This window comes from Microcaecilia unicolor, chromosome 3, assembly GCF_901765095.1.
Source record: "Microcaecilia unicolor chromosome 3, aMicUni1.1, whole genome shotgun sequence".
Taxonomy (NCBI): domain Eukaryota; kingdom Metazoa; phylum Chordata; class Amphibia; order Gymnophiona; family Siphonopidae; genus Microcaecilia; species Microcaecilia unicolor.
The window spans coordinates 353,856,484-353,875,943 of NC_044033.1; the positions used below are offsets into that span (position 1 = coordinate 353,856,484).

The window sequence follows — 19,460 nt, forward strand, 5'->3', positions numbered from 1 at the left end:
AAAAAGAACCACAATGGCTGCTTTTTCTTTTTCTAGATAGAGGCAGGAGAAAAAGAGAAAGAAAGAGGTAGAAAGTAGCAACAGGGAGCAGGGAGGGACCTAGACCACTAGGTTTACACCCGAGACACAGGATATTCTCAACCCCAAGCTTAACTGAATCTGCAAGCAGGACAGGAGGCCACAAAAAAGTCACCACAGTGCACAGGAGCAGCTATCCCGCCTGCTGGAGATAAGAGAATACTGGCTTAGATGCTAAGCACAGGAGTTTATGGGCACAACTCATTAGAGTTCTCTATCTTCACCTGCTGGCCGATGATCACAACCCATTTGTCTGGACTGATCCTTGGGACGTAATGGAAATATATATTTTTTTATATTGTAAGCCACCTAATGGTAGGCGGGGTATAATTTTAAAATAAAATAAATAACATTTGATCAGCACTGAAAAAGTTGTACATGCTCAGGGAAGCCAAAAAGCCTTTCCCAAGCTAGAGGAGAACTCCACGTAGAGGTTCATCTGGATGACATCACCATTCAATCTCCCCTGCTTGTCTGTGGCAAGAAGTAAAACAAACAAAAAATATTATGCCATCGGCATGTGGCCATGTACATCAATTTAGAACAGTGCAATAGCGCAACTTTAACCCTCCTCTAGATAATAGGAAGACAACTACTTACACATACTGAACTCTCATAAGAGGCAAATTGTCTCACACAATCATTTTTTTGTCAGTATTTGCTTCCATATGTGCTGTTGTCTGTACAGCTGATTTTTGTTTTATTTACTTGCAAAGCTCGAATGAGGGTGATAAACAATTTTAATTTCCAAAATAATGATGCAATGTTTATCATACCACCATATGGGATAAGAAAGAAGATGTGATAAACAGGAATATTTTCAGAAAATAATCCTAACAGTTCACCTCTTAAAAAAATTAAATAAGAGGTCCTGTCTTTCTTTTTTAAACCACACACTGTAAGGAAAAATCTTTCTTTTCAAGAACACAGGTGTACTTTGCACTTAATCAGGAAGCAATTAGGAAGCAACAAGGACTAGGGGATACATAATGAAGCTACTAAGTAGTAAACTTAATACAAACTGGAGAAAATATTTCTTCACTCAATGTGTAATTAAACTCTGGAATTCACTGTCAAAGAATGTGGTAAAAGCAGTTAGCTAGCAAGATTTAAAAATGGCTTGAATAATTTCCTAAAAGAAAAGTCATTTATTTAGATGGACTTGGGAAAAACCACGGCTTGGAATCTTGCCAGATACTTGGACCTGGATTGGCCAGTGTTGGAAACTGCATACTGGGCTTGATGGACTTTCAGTCTGTCCCAGAATGGCAATGCTTATATTCTTATGTTCAGTACTGGAGCAATGTTAAAAGTGTGAATTTACGGGAAGGACCAGTTTGTCATAACAACTATTTGATGGTTTTACATGTATTTAATTCATTCCTTCCAATTTATATTGCACAATCTAATTAACTCAGCACAATACATCAATTAACTCAATCTGAAACATTCTAAAATAACTTATATTCCACAATCTAATTAACTCAGCACAATACATCAATTAACTCAACTTGAAACATTCTAAAATAACTATTACTCTAACACCGAACACTTGAGTAAATAATATAGTCTTCAACTGTTTACAGAACCTCAGAATTTTTCGGACTATAAGACGCACCGGACCATAAGACGCACCTAGGTTTTAGAGGAGGGAAATAGGAAAAAAAAATTTTTCCTTTTTCCCTCCTCTAAAACCTAGGTGCTCCGGTGCGACTTGTCCGAGTTTTGGACCTCCGTCCCGTACTTACACGATTCCATGTTCCCTGGTGGTCTAGTGACGTCGGGGCAGGAAAGAGCCCCCTCTTTCCTGCCCATCGCGCTGCTCTCCGTGCTCCTCAATGCTTTCTGACGGTCTCGGCGAGATTCAAAATGGCCGCCGAGATGGATAGGGAGATGGTGTTAAAGTTATTCTTTAAACATATGGACTCGATGTTTTTTGGTGCCAAAGTTAGGATTTTTCCAGATTTAGCTAAAGAAACTCAGGCTAGGCGTAGAGCCTTTTTGGTTCTGCGTCAAAGAGTATTAAATCTTGGGGCAACATTTACTCTTAAATTTCCCTGTATTTGTCGTTTCATTTACAAAATAATTATCAATTTTCTGATCCAAAACAACTCGAGGACTTTATTAATGCTAAAGAAGCTGAGAATGCTATAGTTAAAGTTTAGATTTCCATACGGACACTGTATGGTAGATTGAGAATGTACCCGGAAGTATGTAACAATTTGTTATTATTTTCCTATATGCTTTATAATATATCTTGGATCCATTTAAGTATTTCCAATATAGTGGTAGATGTTAAAAGTAACAATGTTTTCCGTATTGTGACAAGTAGTTGTCCCAAGAATGTGATTATTTCCATTAATTTCTTTTTGTTTCTTTATGCTTCTGTGAGAAGATGTGTATTTTGAAATAATAAAAAACAAAAAAACAAAACTTAACTCACGTTATCTTATTCGCATAAATTTTTCAATTTTGCTCAAAAGATATAGGGCCCTTTTACAAAGCTGCTCTTGAAAGTGGCCGGCGCTGTTTGTAGCGCGTGGGTTTTCCATGCGCTGTAGACACATTTGTCTAATTTCCTGTAATGGCCATGCACTAATTTCCCAATTTGCACGTGGCCATTACCAAGGGAGCCCTTACCACCATCTTTTTACTAGACTGTAAGGGTTCCCACACTAATCAGGCAGCACACAACAATGTATCTGTTCTACCCGATTAACACACGGCACACCTACTCTCTGCCCATAGACACACTTCCTACACCACAAAAATAATAACTACTTTTTAGCATGGGATTAGTACATGTCGATCAGCATACTACTGCGGGACACCTCAGTGCTTTTTGGCACACGGAAGACATGCGCTAGTGCCTACCGCGGCTTAGTAAAGGGCCTCACACACATTCGCACCACCCCAGCACAACATTCTCTTGCAAACCTGTCAGTGGAAAGATAATTTATGAAATTCCAGAAATGAAACCTGCAATTGTCAAATTATTTTCCCTGCAGTGCAAGTCATTTGTTTTTATTACCTGGCCTCTCTCAGGATTATTCTTCTGTTAATAACTCAAATGCTAGGAGAATACTTTGAACAGCAAGAATGGATTTCATTGATCCCTATGCAAGAAACACATTGTTACAGACTGTTGCATATCTACTGAAAATGCAACATTTCGTCAGCTAATACAGAAATAGCACTCAATCTAATTTATAATTATAAATGTAACTATTTCTAGATCAAAATGCTCAGCTCCACCTGCTTTAGAGTTTCATGCTTCATTTGGACTTCCTCTGCAGACAGTATAATTGGAAATAAATAACTCAAATATGTACTAAATTAGTACAGTTTTTTTCCATCAGCACTTACAAGAATTTTTCCATCTAAGGCTGCATGGATTTAGATAAGGCAGGCAGTGGTGTAGCAGGGGGGGCTGCCACCCGGGGCGGGGCGGTTCGCCATTGCACCCCCCCCCCCCCCGGGTGCAGCATGATGACACCGCCCCCCCCCCCCCCCCGACGACCAGCTCCCGCACCCTACCTTTAAAAAGAATACCGGGAGTCGCGCACGTACAAGAAATGTGGACTGTTGGCTCTTCTCTCGCTCTGTCCCGCCCTTGCAGAAATAGGAAGTTGCGTCAGCGGAGGGCGGGACAGAGCGAGGGAAGAGCCGACGGTCCACATTTCTTGTATGTGCAGGGCAGGCGCGACTTCCGATATTCTTTTTAAAGGTGTGGGGGGGGGGGGGTGTCGATTCGCCGAGGGGGGGGGAGCTGGCAGGGAGCACCCCCTCCCGAGCTGACACCCGGGGCGGACCGCCCCTCCCGCCCCCCCCCTTGCTACGCCACTGAAGGCAGGGGAATGTTTTTTTCCATTACACATCCAGTTCCAAGCTATGCTACCATCACAGGCCATTTCAAGTCCATTGTGCATACTCTACCTCCAGTTGTGATATTCTAGCCTTTATGATTCACCATCACCCTAGAAGTATTCTGTAACACCTTGCATTTCTTTCATTGCTGTTACAGTACAGGATTTATGCAGTAGCACTGAACATAGAAATTCCACAGGAGGTGGGTCATCACTCTTACATCTGACCAGAAAGAGATTTATGAACCTGGAGTCACAATTACCTGTTATCTCTTTCTGGAACTTCCTTAATGGCAATCCTGACTTGGTTGCTCAGGTCTCGTCCTGCATAAACCACACCATGGGTCCCTTTACCCAAAATAACTCTGTCACTATTTTCATCATAGTCATAATCATACTGCAAAACAAAAGAAGGTGAATGGAATTTAATTCAACTATTCATTTGTTTTTCATTGTAATTATAATTTTTAACACCTAAACCTTCCATTTCTACCAGGGTAGTCTACAGAAAGAGATTTTTTCCCCATCACACTTACTTATTTAAAATCATTTATATCCCACACTATCTCCAAATTTGGGTGAGTTACATCCAAACATATACAACTGATTAAATAACCATCACATAAATCTAAATCTAAAATAAATACAAAACATAATCAAGTATACTACATCTAGATAAACTACCTAAATATACTATAAAACCATAACAACACAGCATACATCCAAGTATACTGGCAAATTATAGTGTCAACTTCTCATCCAGGAAAAGTTTGCATAAATAAAAAAAAAAGTGCTTTAAGTAATTTTCTGAAAATCAAGATGGTGCATTGTAAACTGTCAGGTAAAGCATTCCATATGGTTGGAAGAGCAATTTGAAAGAGAGATTCTTGATAGATATTAAGCCTGTCATATCTGAAAAAAGGTATTTCTAGTAATCCTTTATTAGCAGATCGTAAAGGGTGAGATGATCTGTAAAGTTTCAAAAGAGAAGCAATATATGAACGAGTATCATCATGTAAAGCTTTGAAAATCTATGTCAGAATCTTGAAGTGAATTCTAAAGTGAACAGGTAACCAAGTGAACTTGAAACAAAACAGGAGAAATATGTGCGAAAGGAGTAACATTATCTACTGATCAAACTGTAGCGTTCTGGACCACTTAATAGCTCGCAACAATTACAGTAATCAAATAATGGACAGTTAAGTGCAGAAATGAAAACTGGGAAACACTGCAAGTGACTGGGCTATAAAAAGAGATATTTGAGGATGGGAGAAAGAAGCAAAACTAGCTCCTCCACCAATTCAAACTATTAGCAAAGCTGCATGCCACGTTCCAGGGTGCATCTGAGCAGGGAAGCACAGAATATCAGGTGGATGTCAGCCTGAGGTAAGACAAGAAAAAAAGTCAGATTCATTTAAGATCTTAGGGGGGAGGGAGGACAGTATCTACAGCAACCTGCAAATATTTCATCCATGCACTGGTGGATTTCTATGGATTCAGGGGTCCCTTTTACCAAGCTGTGGGAAAAAGGGACCTACGCTAGCAGCAGGGACTGTTTTTCCCGAACGCCAGGGCCTTTTTTTTACTGCAGTGGGTAAAAAGGCCCCAGCACTCATGGCTATGTGGCAAGGAACCCTTACCGCCAACCACTGAGGTGGCAATAAGAGCTCCCACTCTAACCCAGCAATAACTGGGAAGCATGCGGCAATGCCTGATTACCGCCAAGTTACCACCATGCAAGCCACTTCCAGGGGTTTTCTTTTTCCCCTGGAAATGGCATGTGCTTAGCGCGGGACTACCATCGGTGGCCGCAATGGGCCAGCAGTAGTCCCAGAGCGAGTGGTAAGCCCACGTTGGGCTTACTGCCGCTCTGTAAAAGGGCCCCTCAATCCATATTTTGCCAATATCGGCCCTGGTTCTCTTTCTTCAACCCACATACTGCATATTTTTCAAAAAACAAACAAACAAAACAACCCCCTCCCCCCCCCCCCCCACAAAAAAGAAACAACACAATACAGGACAATAGTGAGATTACATAGTACAACACAAGCAGGTTCAAATATCAAAACATAATCAAACCAGAAACCACTTTTGGGACATCTTAACATCCTTCTGTCACCACTTGTTCTACAGATGAATTAAAGGTACATCAGGCTTGCCATACTCTGACACTTCATTGTGATCTGTTAAGACTACTTTCTCTGGCACAGCCTTCCTCTATACAGTCCAAATATTGTTTAAAAATATTTATTATTACTATTTGTCATTCAGGAAGCCTATTAAGCTGCTCTTTCAGAAATGTGCACACAAAAAAATTAACATAATTTTAAAATTTAACAATTTTGATTATTCTTTTTTTTTTTCAACTGCCCTCCAAGAGGATTGTTCAGGTTCTTGATGTTACTGTTATCTACGCTTTGAACTGCAAGATGAAAGCGGAATATAAGACCAGATGTTGTGTTATGTTATGTATCATGCATGTACCCAATAATTTTTTTCCACTAGAAATAAAACTCTAACTGACCAAACAAGGAATGAGAGAGCACCTCCATTCTACTGCAACAATGCTCTTAGCAGCTAGAAAACCAAGACATCTGTCGCTGGGTTTAGAATTTTAACAGGAAATCCTAATTTAAAAACAAACCAAACAAAAACTTTCTGGCATTAGAGGTAAGTCTCTATGTGTAATCTGTTTAAATTTGTTATCTACTTATACATTCTTATCCTCGAAGCACTGGGCACAATTGCCACACATGACTAATGACCAACCTGTGCACAGTTTCTCCAACACCAAATCACACCATCTGCATTGATTCTGGCTAATCTCACTGGATTCAGACACTATTTCATTACAGCTATCCCTCTGGAGAGCTTGCCTAAAGTGGATGATCCTCAGTGCTTCTGTGTACCAACCCTGTGTTTGCTGGACAAGCAGGCTGGCTATCAAGAATCTTGAGGCTTGATAACTAGAGGCCCCAATATCTTGGAGTATAACCTTGGCACACCAATCACCCAAAGTCTCTATTATTTTTATGAAGTCTCTTTTATTGAATAAATCACAGATAATTTACTCACAGATAGATGTTCAGAGGTGCTGCTCCAGGACACAGAGACTCCTTAATCTGAGACCTGATGGGGGTGAAGATCTGAAGAGAAGTAGATATATTGCAGGGGGGAAGGATAGTTGAAAAGGTAGAAATGGTCCAAAGCTGGGTGACTGGAATGTGCAAAATCTCATTAGAGAGGAGATATTTTCAAGGTAAAAAAAAAAACCAGGTTCGTTACAGGGAGTTTCAGCAGGACACAGCTGTCTGGAATGAGATGGTACATGTTCCATGTCTCTGGCTAGGTGGTCGGAAAGCCTCATGGCTGAAGGGACAAAGAGGTGTTGAGGCTTCACGTGGATTCAGGGAGGAGCAGATAGAGACCAATGGGGACAGAGCCTGCCATCGGGTAGCAAGGGGTGGTCCTAGAGGACGGCTCTCGATTGGAGGGAAAGGTCATACCTGGCAGACCTCCCAGGACAGAGATAGTGCGAATGACCAGGAAATGATAGCAGGAAACAAAAGAGCCAAGCTTGGCAGACAGAGAGAAGAGGTCTGGGCAGCCTCACAACCAGTGGTAACAGTTCTTACACAGCCAAGAAAGTGCAGTTGCACTGCCTGTGAACTACATTACCCACAGTGCATTGCTCATGTATCTTTGCAATGAGAAACTACAGCAATGATAGTCCTTAGAACTGAGAATAACAGTAAAAGTATTACATACATTTTAGGATCACGTTGTAAACTAGTGCGAGGCTGTCGGAGGACAGAACACTGGCGACTGTGTAGTCTGCAGCAATTGCTCACCAGGAAGGGAGCTCTAGAAGGTAGAAAGTGGGGGACACTCATATAATCATTTATGGCAAACTGCTTGCCCCTTTAAGGACCTACTCTAGGACATCTAAAACCTAAGACTACCTAGCATAAAGCACTGGGCAAGAGGAGGCAGGTTCTAAACAAAATTGTGTCTCTCTACCTTGTTTTTATGATAGTCATAATAAATGGGCAGCATATTTGCATACTTTGGAGATCAAGTATATACAAATCTATTTCATGCGTATTCATTTTGGCAATTCTGAAAACCTGACTGGCCAGTTGTACCTCCAAGAACAGGGTTGCGAAACACTGCTACAGAGAACAAAGGAGTAGAACAAAAAGCAAAGGAAGAATAAACCAGTTCACACTGGATATCTGAATTCAGTAGTCTAGCAGTAGTCCGCTGAAGTAGGTTCTGATGGTGGACAAAGCACAAGGTAAGGGCTTCCCTTTGAGCTCTTTAAACTGAAAGACAAAGGCTGAAATCCCATGTGCAACTTGTGGGGAATAAGATACAGAGAAATTTTGCAAATAAATTTCTGCTACCTAACTGAATCCTATGAATCCCAGAAGACCTTGCTCATTAGCTCAAATATTAGTTGTAAGTAACTGGAAAGCTCTGTAAGCTTTCCAAGCTTTAATCTTCATTAAGAGGAAAGTATTGAGAGCTCAGCATATTGGATTTGGAATTGACAATGGCAACTGCTTTAATAAAGGTATTAGTTTAAACTCATTTGCAACTCTACCATCATACATTCTGAGCAAAGCACAGAAAACACCAGGCACAGTTAGAGAAAACTGCAAATAAGGCCACATAAAATAAAATGACACTAGGAAGTACGCCCATGCATTATGCAAAAGTGTTTTGAAAAAGTCTGCCAAAACCACCAACATTTGCAACTTTCTTTAAATTAATCCCCTTATTATTCATACTACTGTAACTCTATCATCTATCTACGGGGTTCTTTTACTAAGGTGCACTGAAAAGTGGCCTGAGCTGGTGTAGACGTGTATATCGGACAAAGGTCCATTTTTCAACACACCTGCAAAAAAGGCCTTTTTTTTTTGGCCAAAAATGGACGTGCGGCAAAATTTAAATTGGAACATCCATTTTGGGCCCCAGACCTTACCGCCACCCACTGACTTTGCAGTAAGGTCTCACGTGTTAACCAGGCGGTAATCGTCCAGCACACGTAGTGGACACACATAAAAAATTAAATTACCACCCAGGCCACGCGGTAGCAGAGCGGTAGTTCCAAATTGGCACATGTTGGGCGCATGTAAGCGCCTACACAGCTTAGTAAAAGGGCCCCTATATGTTCGATCTTTGCTTATACCCTAGACTGTCTAAGAAAACGTTTTATTGCATTTATTGACACAGTAATGTAGAATACTATGCCATACTTTGTATTATTGTTTAAAGATTTTTACTGCTGTAATTGTCTATTGCTTCTGTTTGACTTATTCTTGAGTAAATTCCTTCAAAAAGGCGGTAAATAACTCCTAATAAATAAACAAACAAAAATCACCAGCTTGAAGTAAGATTGTGGACATAGCAAGTGACAGCATCTCACCACAGTAGTGTGCTAGTCATTTCCACTATTTTAGATACACTGTTATGGATCACAATGCCCACTCTGGATTTACACCTTTATAGGACAGAGTAGATACAAGAGGAAGAGAGTTCCTAGGCGCTCTTTATAGAGCAGAGCTCTCAGAGAAACAAACTAGAAACCTCCGAGTCAAAATCAGTCAACCCACAATTCTACTTGTAAGTATATTTAGCAACAACCATATATTCAATCCAAAACATCTATGATATAGGCTAATACATGTTTTAAAACCATATGCATTAAAAAATAAAATTTCTAGCCCACTTTCTATTAGAGCACAGATATATTTTATCAGCATTCAATTTTAAAATTTGATAACAAGACACGGATCTAGACTTCAACTGTATCCAAATAAATGTTAATATGTCGCATAGATCTGAAAATATTTTTTAGCTGCTTATTTTCCCTTATTAGAGATATTAATGGGATATAAGGGCCACAAAAAAAAAGTCTACTAAGCCCAGCATCCTGTTTCCAATGGTGGCCAATCCAGGTTACAAGTACCTGGCAAGATCCCAAAAAAGTACAATACATTTTATGCTGCTTATCCTAGAAATAAGCTGTGGATTTTACCTAAGTCCATCTTAATAATGGTTTCTGGACTTTTCTTTTAGGAAAGCTTTTTAAGCTCCGCTAAGCTAACTGCTTTTAATGCATTTTCTGACAACAAATTCCAGAGTTTAATTACACGCTGAGTGAAGAAATATTTTCTCCGATTTGTTTTAAATTTACTACTTTGTAGCTTCATTGTGTCCCCCCAATCCTAGTATTTTTGGAAAGAGTGAACATGCAATTCACGTCTACCTGTTCCACTCAACTCATGATTTTGTAGACCTTTATCATATCTCCCATCAGTCATCTCTTCTTCAAGCTGAAGAGCCCTAGCTGCTTTAGCCTTTCCTCATAGGGAAATCGTCCCATCCCCTTTATCATTTCCGTCGCCATTCTCTGTATCTTTTCTAATTCCACTGAATCTTTTTTGAGATGTGGAGACCAGAATTGCACACAGTATTCGAGGTGTGATCGAACCATGGAGCGATAACAAAGGCATTATAACTTTCTCATTTTTATTTTCCATTCCTTTACTAATAATTACTAACATTCTATTTGCATTCTTCGCCACACAATGAACAGAGGGTTTCAACGTATCATCAGCAATGACACCTAGATCCCTTTACTGGTCGGTGACTCCTAATGTGGAATATTGCATTATGTAACTACTAGGAAAAAAGGCTCGTTTCTGAAACCAATAAAACGGGCGCTAGCAAGGTTTTTCCTTGGATTGTGTATGTTTGAGAGTGTGTGTGTGAGAGTGACTGTGTGAATGTGCGAGTGTGAGAATAACTGTGTGAATGTGCGAGTGTGTGTGACAGAGAGTGAGACTATGTGTGAGTGTGTCTGTGAGAGAGAGAGAGTATGTGTGTGTGAGAGAATGAGAGTGTGTGCCAGGGTGCCCCCCTCCCTCCCAGGGTCCCCTTTCTCCCTGTCAGGGTGCCCACCTCCCTCCCTGCCAGTTCCAGTGCCCTACTAGTGCCAGGGTCCCCCTTCCCTCCCTCCCTGCCAGTTCCAGGTTCGCCCCCCCTCTCCCTCCCAGTTTCAGGGTCCCCCTCTCCCTCCCAGTTCCAGGGTTCCCCTCTATGTTCGAGGGCACCCCCTCCCTCCCTCGAAGTTCCAGGATCGTCCCCCCCTCTTCCAGGGTACCCCCTCCTCCCTCTTCATCTGTAACAGCTGTGCCTTAATTTTTTTTTTTTTGTAAATTGGGGGGGGGGGGGGGGGTGTTTGGTGGGTTTCCGGGCTTGCGAAACGGGAGGGAGTGGTGAGGGGCATTGAATGTGGTAATTGTTGCTGGCTTCTTATAGAGAGATGTGAAAGGCTACAGCAAGCAACAGCTGTTCGTTTCCCTTCCGTCCTTCCTCCTTAGCCCTCCCTGTCTCTTCCTCTTTTCTTCTACATAATGCGAGTGCAGGACACAGGGAGGGAAGGAGGAAGGGAAACGATCAGCTGTTGCTTGCTTCAGCTTGGTTTGTGTGTGTGTTGGAATGTTTGGGAGGGGAGGGGGGTGTTTGGCGGTGTTCTGCGAACTGTGAGGGAGTGGCGGGTGACGTGTGTGTGTGTGTGTGAATGTTGTTGGGGGGGAGGTTTGGCGGGGTTTTACGAACTATGGAGTGGCAGGTGACTTGGAGGGGGATGGGAGTGGCGGGTGACTTGGAGGGGGATGGGAGTGGCAGGCGACTTGGAGGGGAGAGGGGTGAGCGTTGCTGGGGAGAGGAGGGGGTGAGCGCTGCGGGGGGAGGGGGGGAGGAGAGTTGCTGGGAGGGTGCCGGGCTGAGTTCCAGGCCCCCCTCCCTCCCTCCTCCACTCCAAGTTCCATTCTTGTTTTCGTTCCCCCCCCCCCCCCTTCCCTTGTTTTTTTTTTTTTTTAATTTGCCGGGCCCACTGATTTGCCGCCGCACTCGGAAATCCCAAAACTGTAAACCAGACTCGATCACAACAGCACGACCGGACACCAAAATAGAAAACAATGCCTGAAATAGTGCAATCCCTACTATCAACCCGCACTGCCAACAGTCATATTAATAACAAATATGTATCAATGTCGCCACTATAGCCCCTCCGCCGCTCTTCACTACCGGCAGAAGGCAGGAAAAAACCCTCAAGGCACACAACTCCCTCATACGTTTCCCAAACTTTCAACACATATGAACGGCTATAATCTTACCACACTGCAAATACAGGAAAATATTACCGCACTGCAAATACAGGAAAATAAACCAGCCAATGTTGTTGTCGTTCCAGCGATGTTCCTGTCCTGCGTGCTACACACAAAATGACCCCTTCTCCTGATGCTGCTCCCTTCTTCCCATACACTTCCCTCTGATAGGTCCTTCGACGTCGCGTACCGTTGCCTGGCAACTGTGCAGCGTTGCCTTCACTCTCACTGTTCCGCCCTTGACGTCATCACGTTCTGACGCGAGGGCGGGGCAGAGAGAGATGTGACAGACTTATGAATGTTATGAACCCTTCACTGAAGCCACGAAGTCAGCTTCAGAACATTGGAGGTGCTTTTTATTATAGTAGATAGTTCGGGTTCCTCTTTCCCACATACATCACTTTGCACTTGCTCACAATAAATGTCATCTGCCATTTGGATGCCCAGTCTCCCAGTCTCGTAAGGTTCTCTTGTAATTTTTCGCAATTCTCTTGTGATTTAACAACTTTGAATAACTTTGTGTCATCAGCAAATTTAATTACCTCACTAGTTACTCCCATCTCTAGATGTTAAAAAGCAGCAGACCCAGCACAGACCCCTGGGGAACCCCACTCTGTTTTCTATCTTTTAACCAGTTTTTAATCCACAACATTCCCTACCCAGGGCATCTTACAACAAAGAGATCAAAAAGTCGTACCAAAAACTAAAGTGATTTGGAGATCACATGATAAACTAAGAACTTAGACACTAGACTAGCTAGCAGGAAAATGTGCATTTTTGGCTCAGAAGATAAGACTGAATCAGCATACTTGACCTCAGAGAGCAGCATGCTGCAGAAAAAGGGTACAAGTGGTGAAGAGTGAAGGGGGAGGGTGACTGTGAATAGTTCTTCTTGTTTTGCATGAGTAATATACACAAAACACACATGGTGACAACTTTAAGAAAAAAAAAATAAAACGTTTCATATTTATAACAATCCTGTCGCTTTTTTGAGTTAATCTAGAAGGTACACATGAATTTTCTCTCTTTCTTTTCTTCTTCCTCTTTTTTCTCCACTGAGCTTTTCAGTGAAAACATTCAGATTGCTGTTTACTGTTTAAACAAACACAAAAAAATCCTAATAACAAAGCAAGACAATCAACATAAAACAAAACACCACATTCAAAATACAATAGTTACAACTCATTCACCAACCACAACCCACATATTATAAAAATCAGGTATGTTGTTTTCATTACCTCTAGGGAATCTCCATCACATTCTCCATCTTCTGTGTTCTTTCCAATTTCTTCAGTAATGCTATTCATCATTTCATAAAATCTGTAAGACATGTACTTACTTAGTAGTCAATCTGCTCAATTTCAGGACTTCAAAACATTTCAGATAAAGACAATTGCAAAGAGTTTGCTAAATAAAAATATTTTTCCTTTAAATATGATGCTCAGGGGTTCCTGCATATCTAGACTTATATAAGCACGTTCTGTAGGTAGAGATTAGCCTCGGCTCAAAGTAGTACAGTACATAAACTGGTTTTGAATGGTGACTTCATTTTTGAACTGTTTCAATTGTTTTCATTAACATGTAGGCTTGTTATAAATAAATAATAAATGATCCTTTTTCTAATATGTAGTGGCCTACCTTCACGACACCCAAAACATTTGAAACTGGGGAATGGAGAAGTAACAAGCATGTCGTCACCTTTAACCATGGGCAATAAGGCAAAAGCACTTAGCCTCTGTAATCACAACCCTCATACAAACCCCATAAAGGCTGATGGGAAAAAAGGCTAAATTATAAGAAAAAGCACATATATATGATGGAAAATTAATTACAGGGATACGGTAGATGTACATATATGGATACAGCCCTTGCTTTGGGTTCACCATTCTATGTGGCACTCACACAAGAGCACACACAAAAATATATTTTACACTGTTCAATCAGTTCATGTACTCTCACCTCCCAATGGCACATTTCCTTTCATATTTAACAGTCAGTCTCTTTTGGGGTGCTCCAACCAAACTTTACTAAAGGCTTGTGTGAAACCGAAATTTGCTTTGAGATAGTCTTCCATGGGTGTACAGGGTTGATTAAACACTGTTTCAGTGTATTACTACAAAATACTGCTCCTTCATCTCTATTATAGACCGGTGAGTCTGATGTCGGTGCCAGGCAAAATGGTACAGACTATTATTAAGAACAAAATTACAGAGCATATTCAAAAGCATGGATTAATGAGACAAAGTCAACATGGATTTAGTGAGGGGAAATCTTGCCTCACCAATCTACTACATTTCTTTGAAGGGGTGAACAAACACGTGGATAAAGGGGAGCCGGTTGATATTGTGTATCTGGATTTTCAGAAGGTGTTTGACAAAGTACCTCATGAAAGACTCCAGTGGAAATTGGAGAGTCATGGGATAGGAGGTAGTGTTCTATTGTGGATTAAAAATTGGTTAAAAGATAGAAAACAGAGAGTAGGGTTAAATGGTCAGTATTCTCAATGGAGAAGGGTAGTTAGTGGGGTTCCCCAGCGGTCTGTGCTGGGACCGCTGCTTTTTAACATGTTTATAAATGACCTAGAGATGGGAGTAACTAGTGAGGTAATTAAATTTGCTGATGACACAAAGTTATTCAAAGTCATTAAATCGCGGGAGGATTGTGAAAAATTACAAGAGGACCTTATGAGATTGAGAGACAGGGCGTCTAAATGGCAGATGACGTTTAATGTGAGCAAGTGCAAAGTGATGCATGTGGGAAAGAGGAACGCGAATTATAGCTATGTCATGCAATGTTTCATGTTAGGAGTCACGGACCAAGAAAGGGATCTAGGTGTCGTCGTTGATGATACGTTGAAACCTTGTGCTCAGTGTGTTGCTGCTGCGGCTAAGAAAGCAAATAGAATGTTAAGTATTATTAGGAAAGGAATGGAAAACAAAAATGAGGATGTTAAAATGCCTTTGTATTGCTCCATGGTGCGACCACACCTCGAATATTGAATTCAATTCTGGTCGCCGCATCTCAAAAAAAGATATAGTGGAATTAGAAAAGGTGCAGAGAAGGGCGATGAAAATGATAAATGGGATGGGAAGAATTCCCTATGAGGAAAGGCTAAAGCGGCTAGGGCTCTTCAGCTTGGAGAAAAGGCGGCTGAAGGGAGATATGATAGAGGTCTATAAAATAATGAGTGGAGTTGAACGGGTAGATGTAAAGCGTCTGTTTACGCTTTCCAAAAATACTAGGACTAGGGGGCATGCGATGAAGCTACAATGTAGTAAATTTAAAACGAATCTGAGAAACTTTTTCTTCATTCAACGTGTAATTAAACTCTGGTAGCTTAGCGGAGTTTAAAAAAGGTTTGGATGGCTTCCTAAAAGAAAAGTCCATAGACCATTATTAAATGGACTTGGGGAAATTCCACTATTTTTGGGATAAGCAGTATAAAATGTTTTATAAGCATCGCCATGCTGAGACAGACCAAGGGTCCATCGAGCCCAGCACCCTGTCACCGACAGCAGCCAAAAGAACAAGCAATTTGTCCTGCCCATCCTAGAAATACTGTATTATTCCCTCGTCCATTCAACAACATTCTATGGCTTTTTCCTCCAGGAAGCCGTCCAACCCTTTTTTGAAGTCCGCTAAGTTAACTGCCTTAACCACCTTTTCCGGCAGCGAATTCCAGAGTAACTATGTTACTATGTAACTACGCGTGGCGTGAAGAAACATTTCCTCCGATTCATTGTAATTACCACACTGCAGCTTCATCACATGCATAAATAGACGCTCCACATCGACCCGTTCAATTCCATTTTTTGGGATCTTGCCAGATATTTGTGACCTGGATTGGCCACTGCTGGAAACAGGATGCTGGGCTTCATGGACCTTTGGTCCTTCTCAGTATGGCAATAGTTATGTACTTATGATCTCTTCACATTTAACTCCTGTGGGTCAGTGGTTTCCCGGGTACTGGTAAATCTAGCCCTTTGATTGAGCTTTTCAGTGTAAATATACAAGGAGTTTTTTCCTTTCCACGATGGGATCCACTTCTACAGGCAGACTCTCTCTCTATAGAGGAATTTCCCATACAGTACCTTTGCTCCTTTAGACAAATTGAGAACTGGTGCTCTCTCTCACAATTCTGGTACTTGTAAGTCCAAGCTTTTCAATTCACTCCCTTTTAATTTTGCAGATTGCTTATAGCTTTACCCTTCAGTGAGACAGCTGCATTCTGGGAATGACAGGCTGATACAGCTACCTGCTCTAACTACTAACAGGTAGTAATTGGTATTTTTCTATACTTGGACCTTTTGAGTGATCAGAACTCAGGTGAAGTATTTTACTTTCTGAAAACAGGCAAACAAAATGTTATTACAGAATTTGTATAGTTTACATTTATATTGAAATAGTTAACTGTAATGATATTTTTTCTCACACTGTATTTTAATTTTATTATGCTTTAATTGTTTAAGTATTTTATGTATGCTTTACTGTACCCCACCTATTTCAAAAATGAGTGCCAAGGCTTCCGGTGGCAGTATTGTAAGACTGCAGCCAAAGTCTGGGCAGTCATTTTGAAAACCCGGCAGCACCACCCCAGGCACAGAAGAGCAAAGCGAAGGAGGAGGAGGAGTGGGAGAGGCAGGAAAAAGTGGGATTCTTTCCTGCCCCCGTAGGCGCAGAGGCCACTACACTACCAGGGCGGCCTTCGAGAATCAAGGCAGGTCTTCTTGGGAGGATTGTAGTGTGTGGGAGAGGGGGATTGTGGTATGCGGGATGGGGATGGCGGCATTACTGCTGAGGAGGGGGGTGGTGTTTGGCACAGTATAAGTCATCACAAGGACAAAATAAAAGAAAACCAATGGACTGCTTATAGCCTATTTAGTTATGTATAAGCAAATGAGAGATCTGCAAGAAAGAAAATATTTGTTTTTATAATTTTGACTTCTGAAAACCATTTGTCCCTGAAACATGCTCAAAACAGAATAATCCATTTGAACAAAAGAGAAGAGGTGAAGATGTGATTCCGTGTGCTCCAGTGAAAGGGGAGTTTAATTTTACTTCCAAGACTTCCCAAGGCAGATTACAACAACAGTTAAAATGAACCCTTCAGTAAAGAGAATATCATAGTAACATAGTAGATGATGGCAGAGAAAGACCAGCACGAGCCATCCAGTCTGCGCAACAAGATAAACTCATATGTGCTACTTTATGTGTATACCTGACCTTGATTTGTATCTATCATTTTTATGGCACAGACCGTAGAGGTCTGCTCAGCACTAGCCCCGCCTCCCACCACTGGCTCTGCCACCCAATCTCCGCTAAGCTTCTGAGGATCCATTCCTTCTGAATAGGATTCCTTTATGTTTATCCCATGTATTTTTGAATTCCATTACCGTTTTCATCTCCACCACCTCCCGCAGGAGGGCATTCCAAGTATCCACCACTCTCTCCGTGAAAAAATACTTCCTGACATTTTTCTTGAGTCTGTCCCCCTTCAATCTCATTTCATGTCCTCTAGTTCTACCACTTTCCCATCTACGGAAAAGGTTCATTTGCGGATTAATACCTTTCAAATATTTGAACGTCTGTATCATATCACCCCTGTTCAGTGCATTTTTTCTAGCGAAAAAGGTGCCGGTACTCAAATGCCAGGCCACCCTTCAGGGATGGGGTGATCACTGAGGGACCCACCCACAATAGCCAGGCTCCCTACAACCAGTCACAGAACCTATGACAAGGTAGAATTGGTGTGTAGAGCCTGAGCTCTTTCATTAAAACTTGGGGACAATGGGTCACATTTTAGCAGACAATGGAAAAGATGCCGCTACTCAGTATCCCCAAGTACCCCCTCAAAAAAAGCCCTGCCCCTGTTTCTCCTTTCCTCCAGTGTATACCTGTTCAGGTCAGCAAGTCTCTCCTCAAACGTCTTGTAACACAAATCCCATACCATTCTTGCAGCTTTTCTTTGCACCGCTTCAATTCTTTTTACATCTTTAGCAAGATATGGCCTCCAAAATTGAACACAATACTCCATGTGGGGCCTCACCAATGACTTATACAGGGGCATCAACACTTCCTTTCTTCTGCTGGTCACACCTCTCTCTATACAGCCTAGCAACCTTCTATCTACGGTCACCGCCTTGTCACACTGCTTCGTCGCCTTCAGATCCTCAGATACTATCACTCCAAGATCCCTCTCCCCGTCTGTATATATCAGACTCTCACCGCCTAACACATACATCTCCCTTGGATTTCTACTCCCTAAGTGCATCACTTTGCATTTCTTCGCATTGAATTTTAATTGCCAAACCTCAGACCATTCTTCTAGCTTCTGCAGATCCTTTTTCATGTTTTCCACTCCCTCCCGGGTGTCCACTCTGATACAAATCTTAGTATCATCCGCAAAAAGGCAACCTTTACCTTCTAACCCTTCGGCGATGTCATTCACAAATATATTGAACAGAATCGGCCCCAGCACCGATCCCTGAGGCACTCCACTAATCACCTTTCCCTCCTCTGAGCGAATTCCATTAACCACCACCCTCTGGCGTCTATCCATCAACCAGTTCCTAATCCAGTTCACCACGTTGGGTCCTATCTTCAGCCTGTCAAGTTTATTCAAGAGCCTCCTGTGGGGAACCGTGTCAAAAGCTTTGCTGAAATCTAAGTCTATAGCACGTCCGTGATTCAATTCTCTGGTCACCCAGTCAAAAAATTCAATGAGATTCGTTTGGCATGATTTTAAAACCATGTTGTCTCGGATCTTGCAACTTATTGGCTTCTAGGAAATTCACTATCCTTTCCTTCAGCATCGCTTCCATTACTTTTCCAATAACCGAAGTGCGGTTTACCGGCCTGTAGTTTCCAGCTTCTTCCCTATCACCACTTTTGTGAAGAGGGACCACCTCCGCTGTTCTCCAATCCCACGGAACCTCTCATCTCCAAGGATTTATGAAACAAATCTTTAACAGGACCCGCCAGAACCTCTCTGAGCTCCCTCAATATCCTGGGGTGGATCCTGTCCGGTCCCATGGCTTTATCCACCTTTAGATTTTCAAGTTGTTCATACACACTCTCTTCCGTGAACGGTGCTATATCCACTCCATTCTCATATGTACTTTTGCCAGTCAATCGAGGTCCTTCTCCAGGATTTTCTTCTATGAAGACAGAACAAAAGTATCTAATTAGCAAATTTGCTTTTTCTTCATCATTATCTACATAGCAGTTCGCAGCATCATCTCACAATTCCCTTTTTAGTCTTCCTCCTTTCACTAATATACCTGAAGAAATTTTTGTCACCCCTCCTTACATTTCTAGCCATTTGTTCTTCCGC

The 19,460-nt window shown here is 41.8% G+C and overlaps 1 protein-coding gene across 6 annotated transcripts in view; it reads right to left on the bottom strand.

The window, feature by feature from the left end:
- MAP3K5 (mitogen-activated protein kinase kinase kinase 5) overlaps positions 1-19,460 on the bottom strand; it is a 534,389-nt gene that overhangs the window by 168,333 nt on the left and 346,596 nt on the right. For all 6 annotated transcript variants that reach the window (XR_003941620.1, XM_030198514.1, XM_030198515.1 and 3 more), the window contains 2 exons: positions 13,366-13,447; positions 4,208-4,341 (listed from right to left, as the gene is read on the bottom strand). Coding sequence is in view for 5 of the 6 variants with exons in the window: in XM_030198514.1 (XP_030054374.1) it covers positions 4,208-4,341; positions 13,366-13,447 (216 nt within the window). In the remaining variant the exon portion in view is untranslated. The remainder of the gene's footprint in view (positions 1-4,207; positions 4,342-13,365; positions 13,448-19,460) is intronic.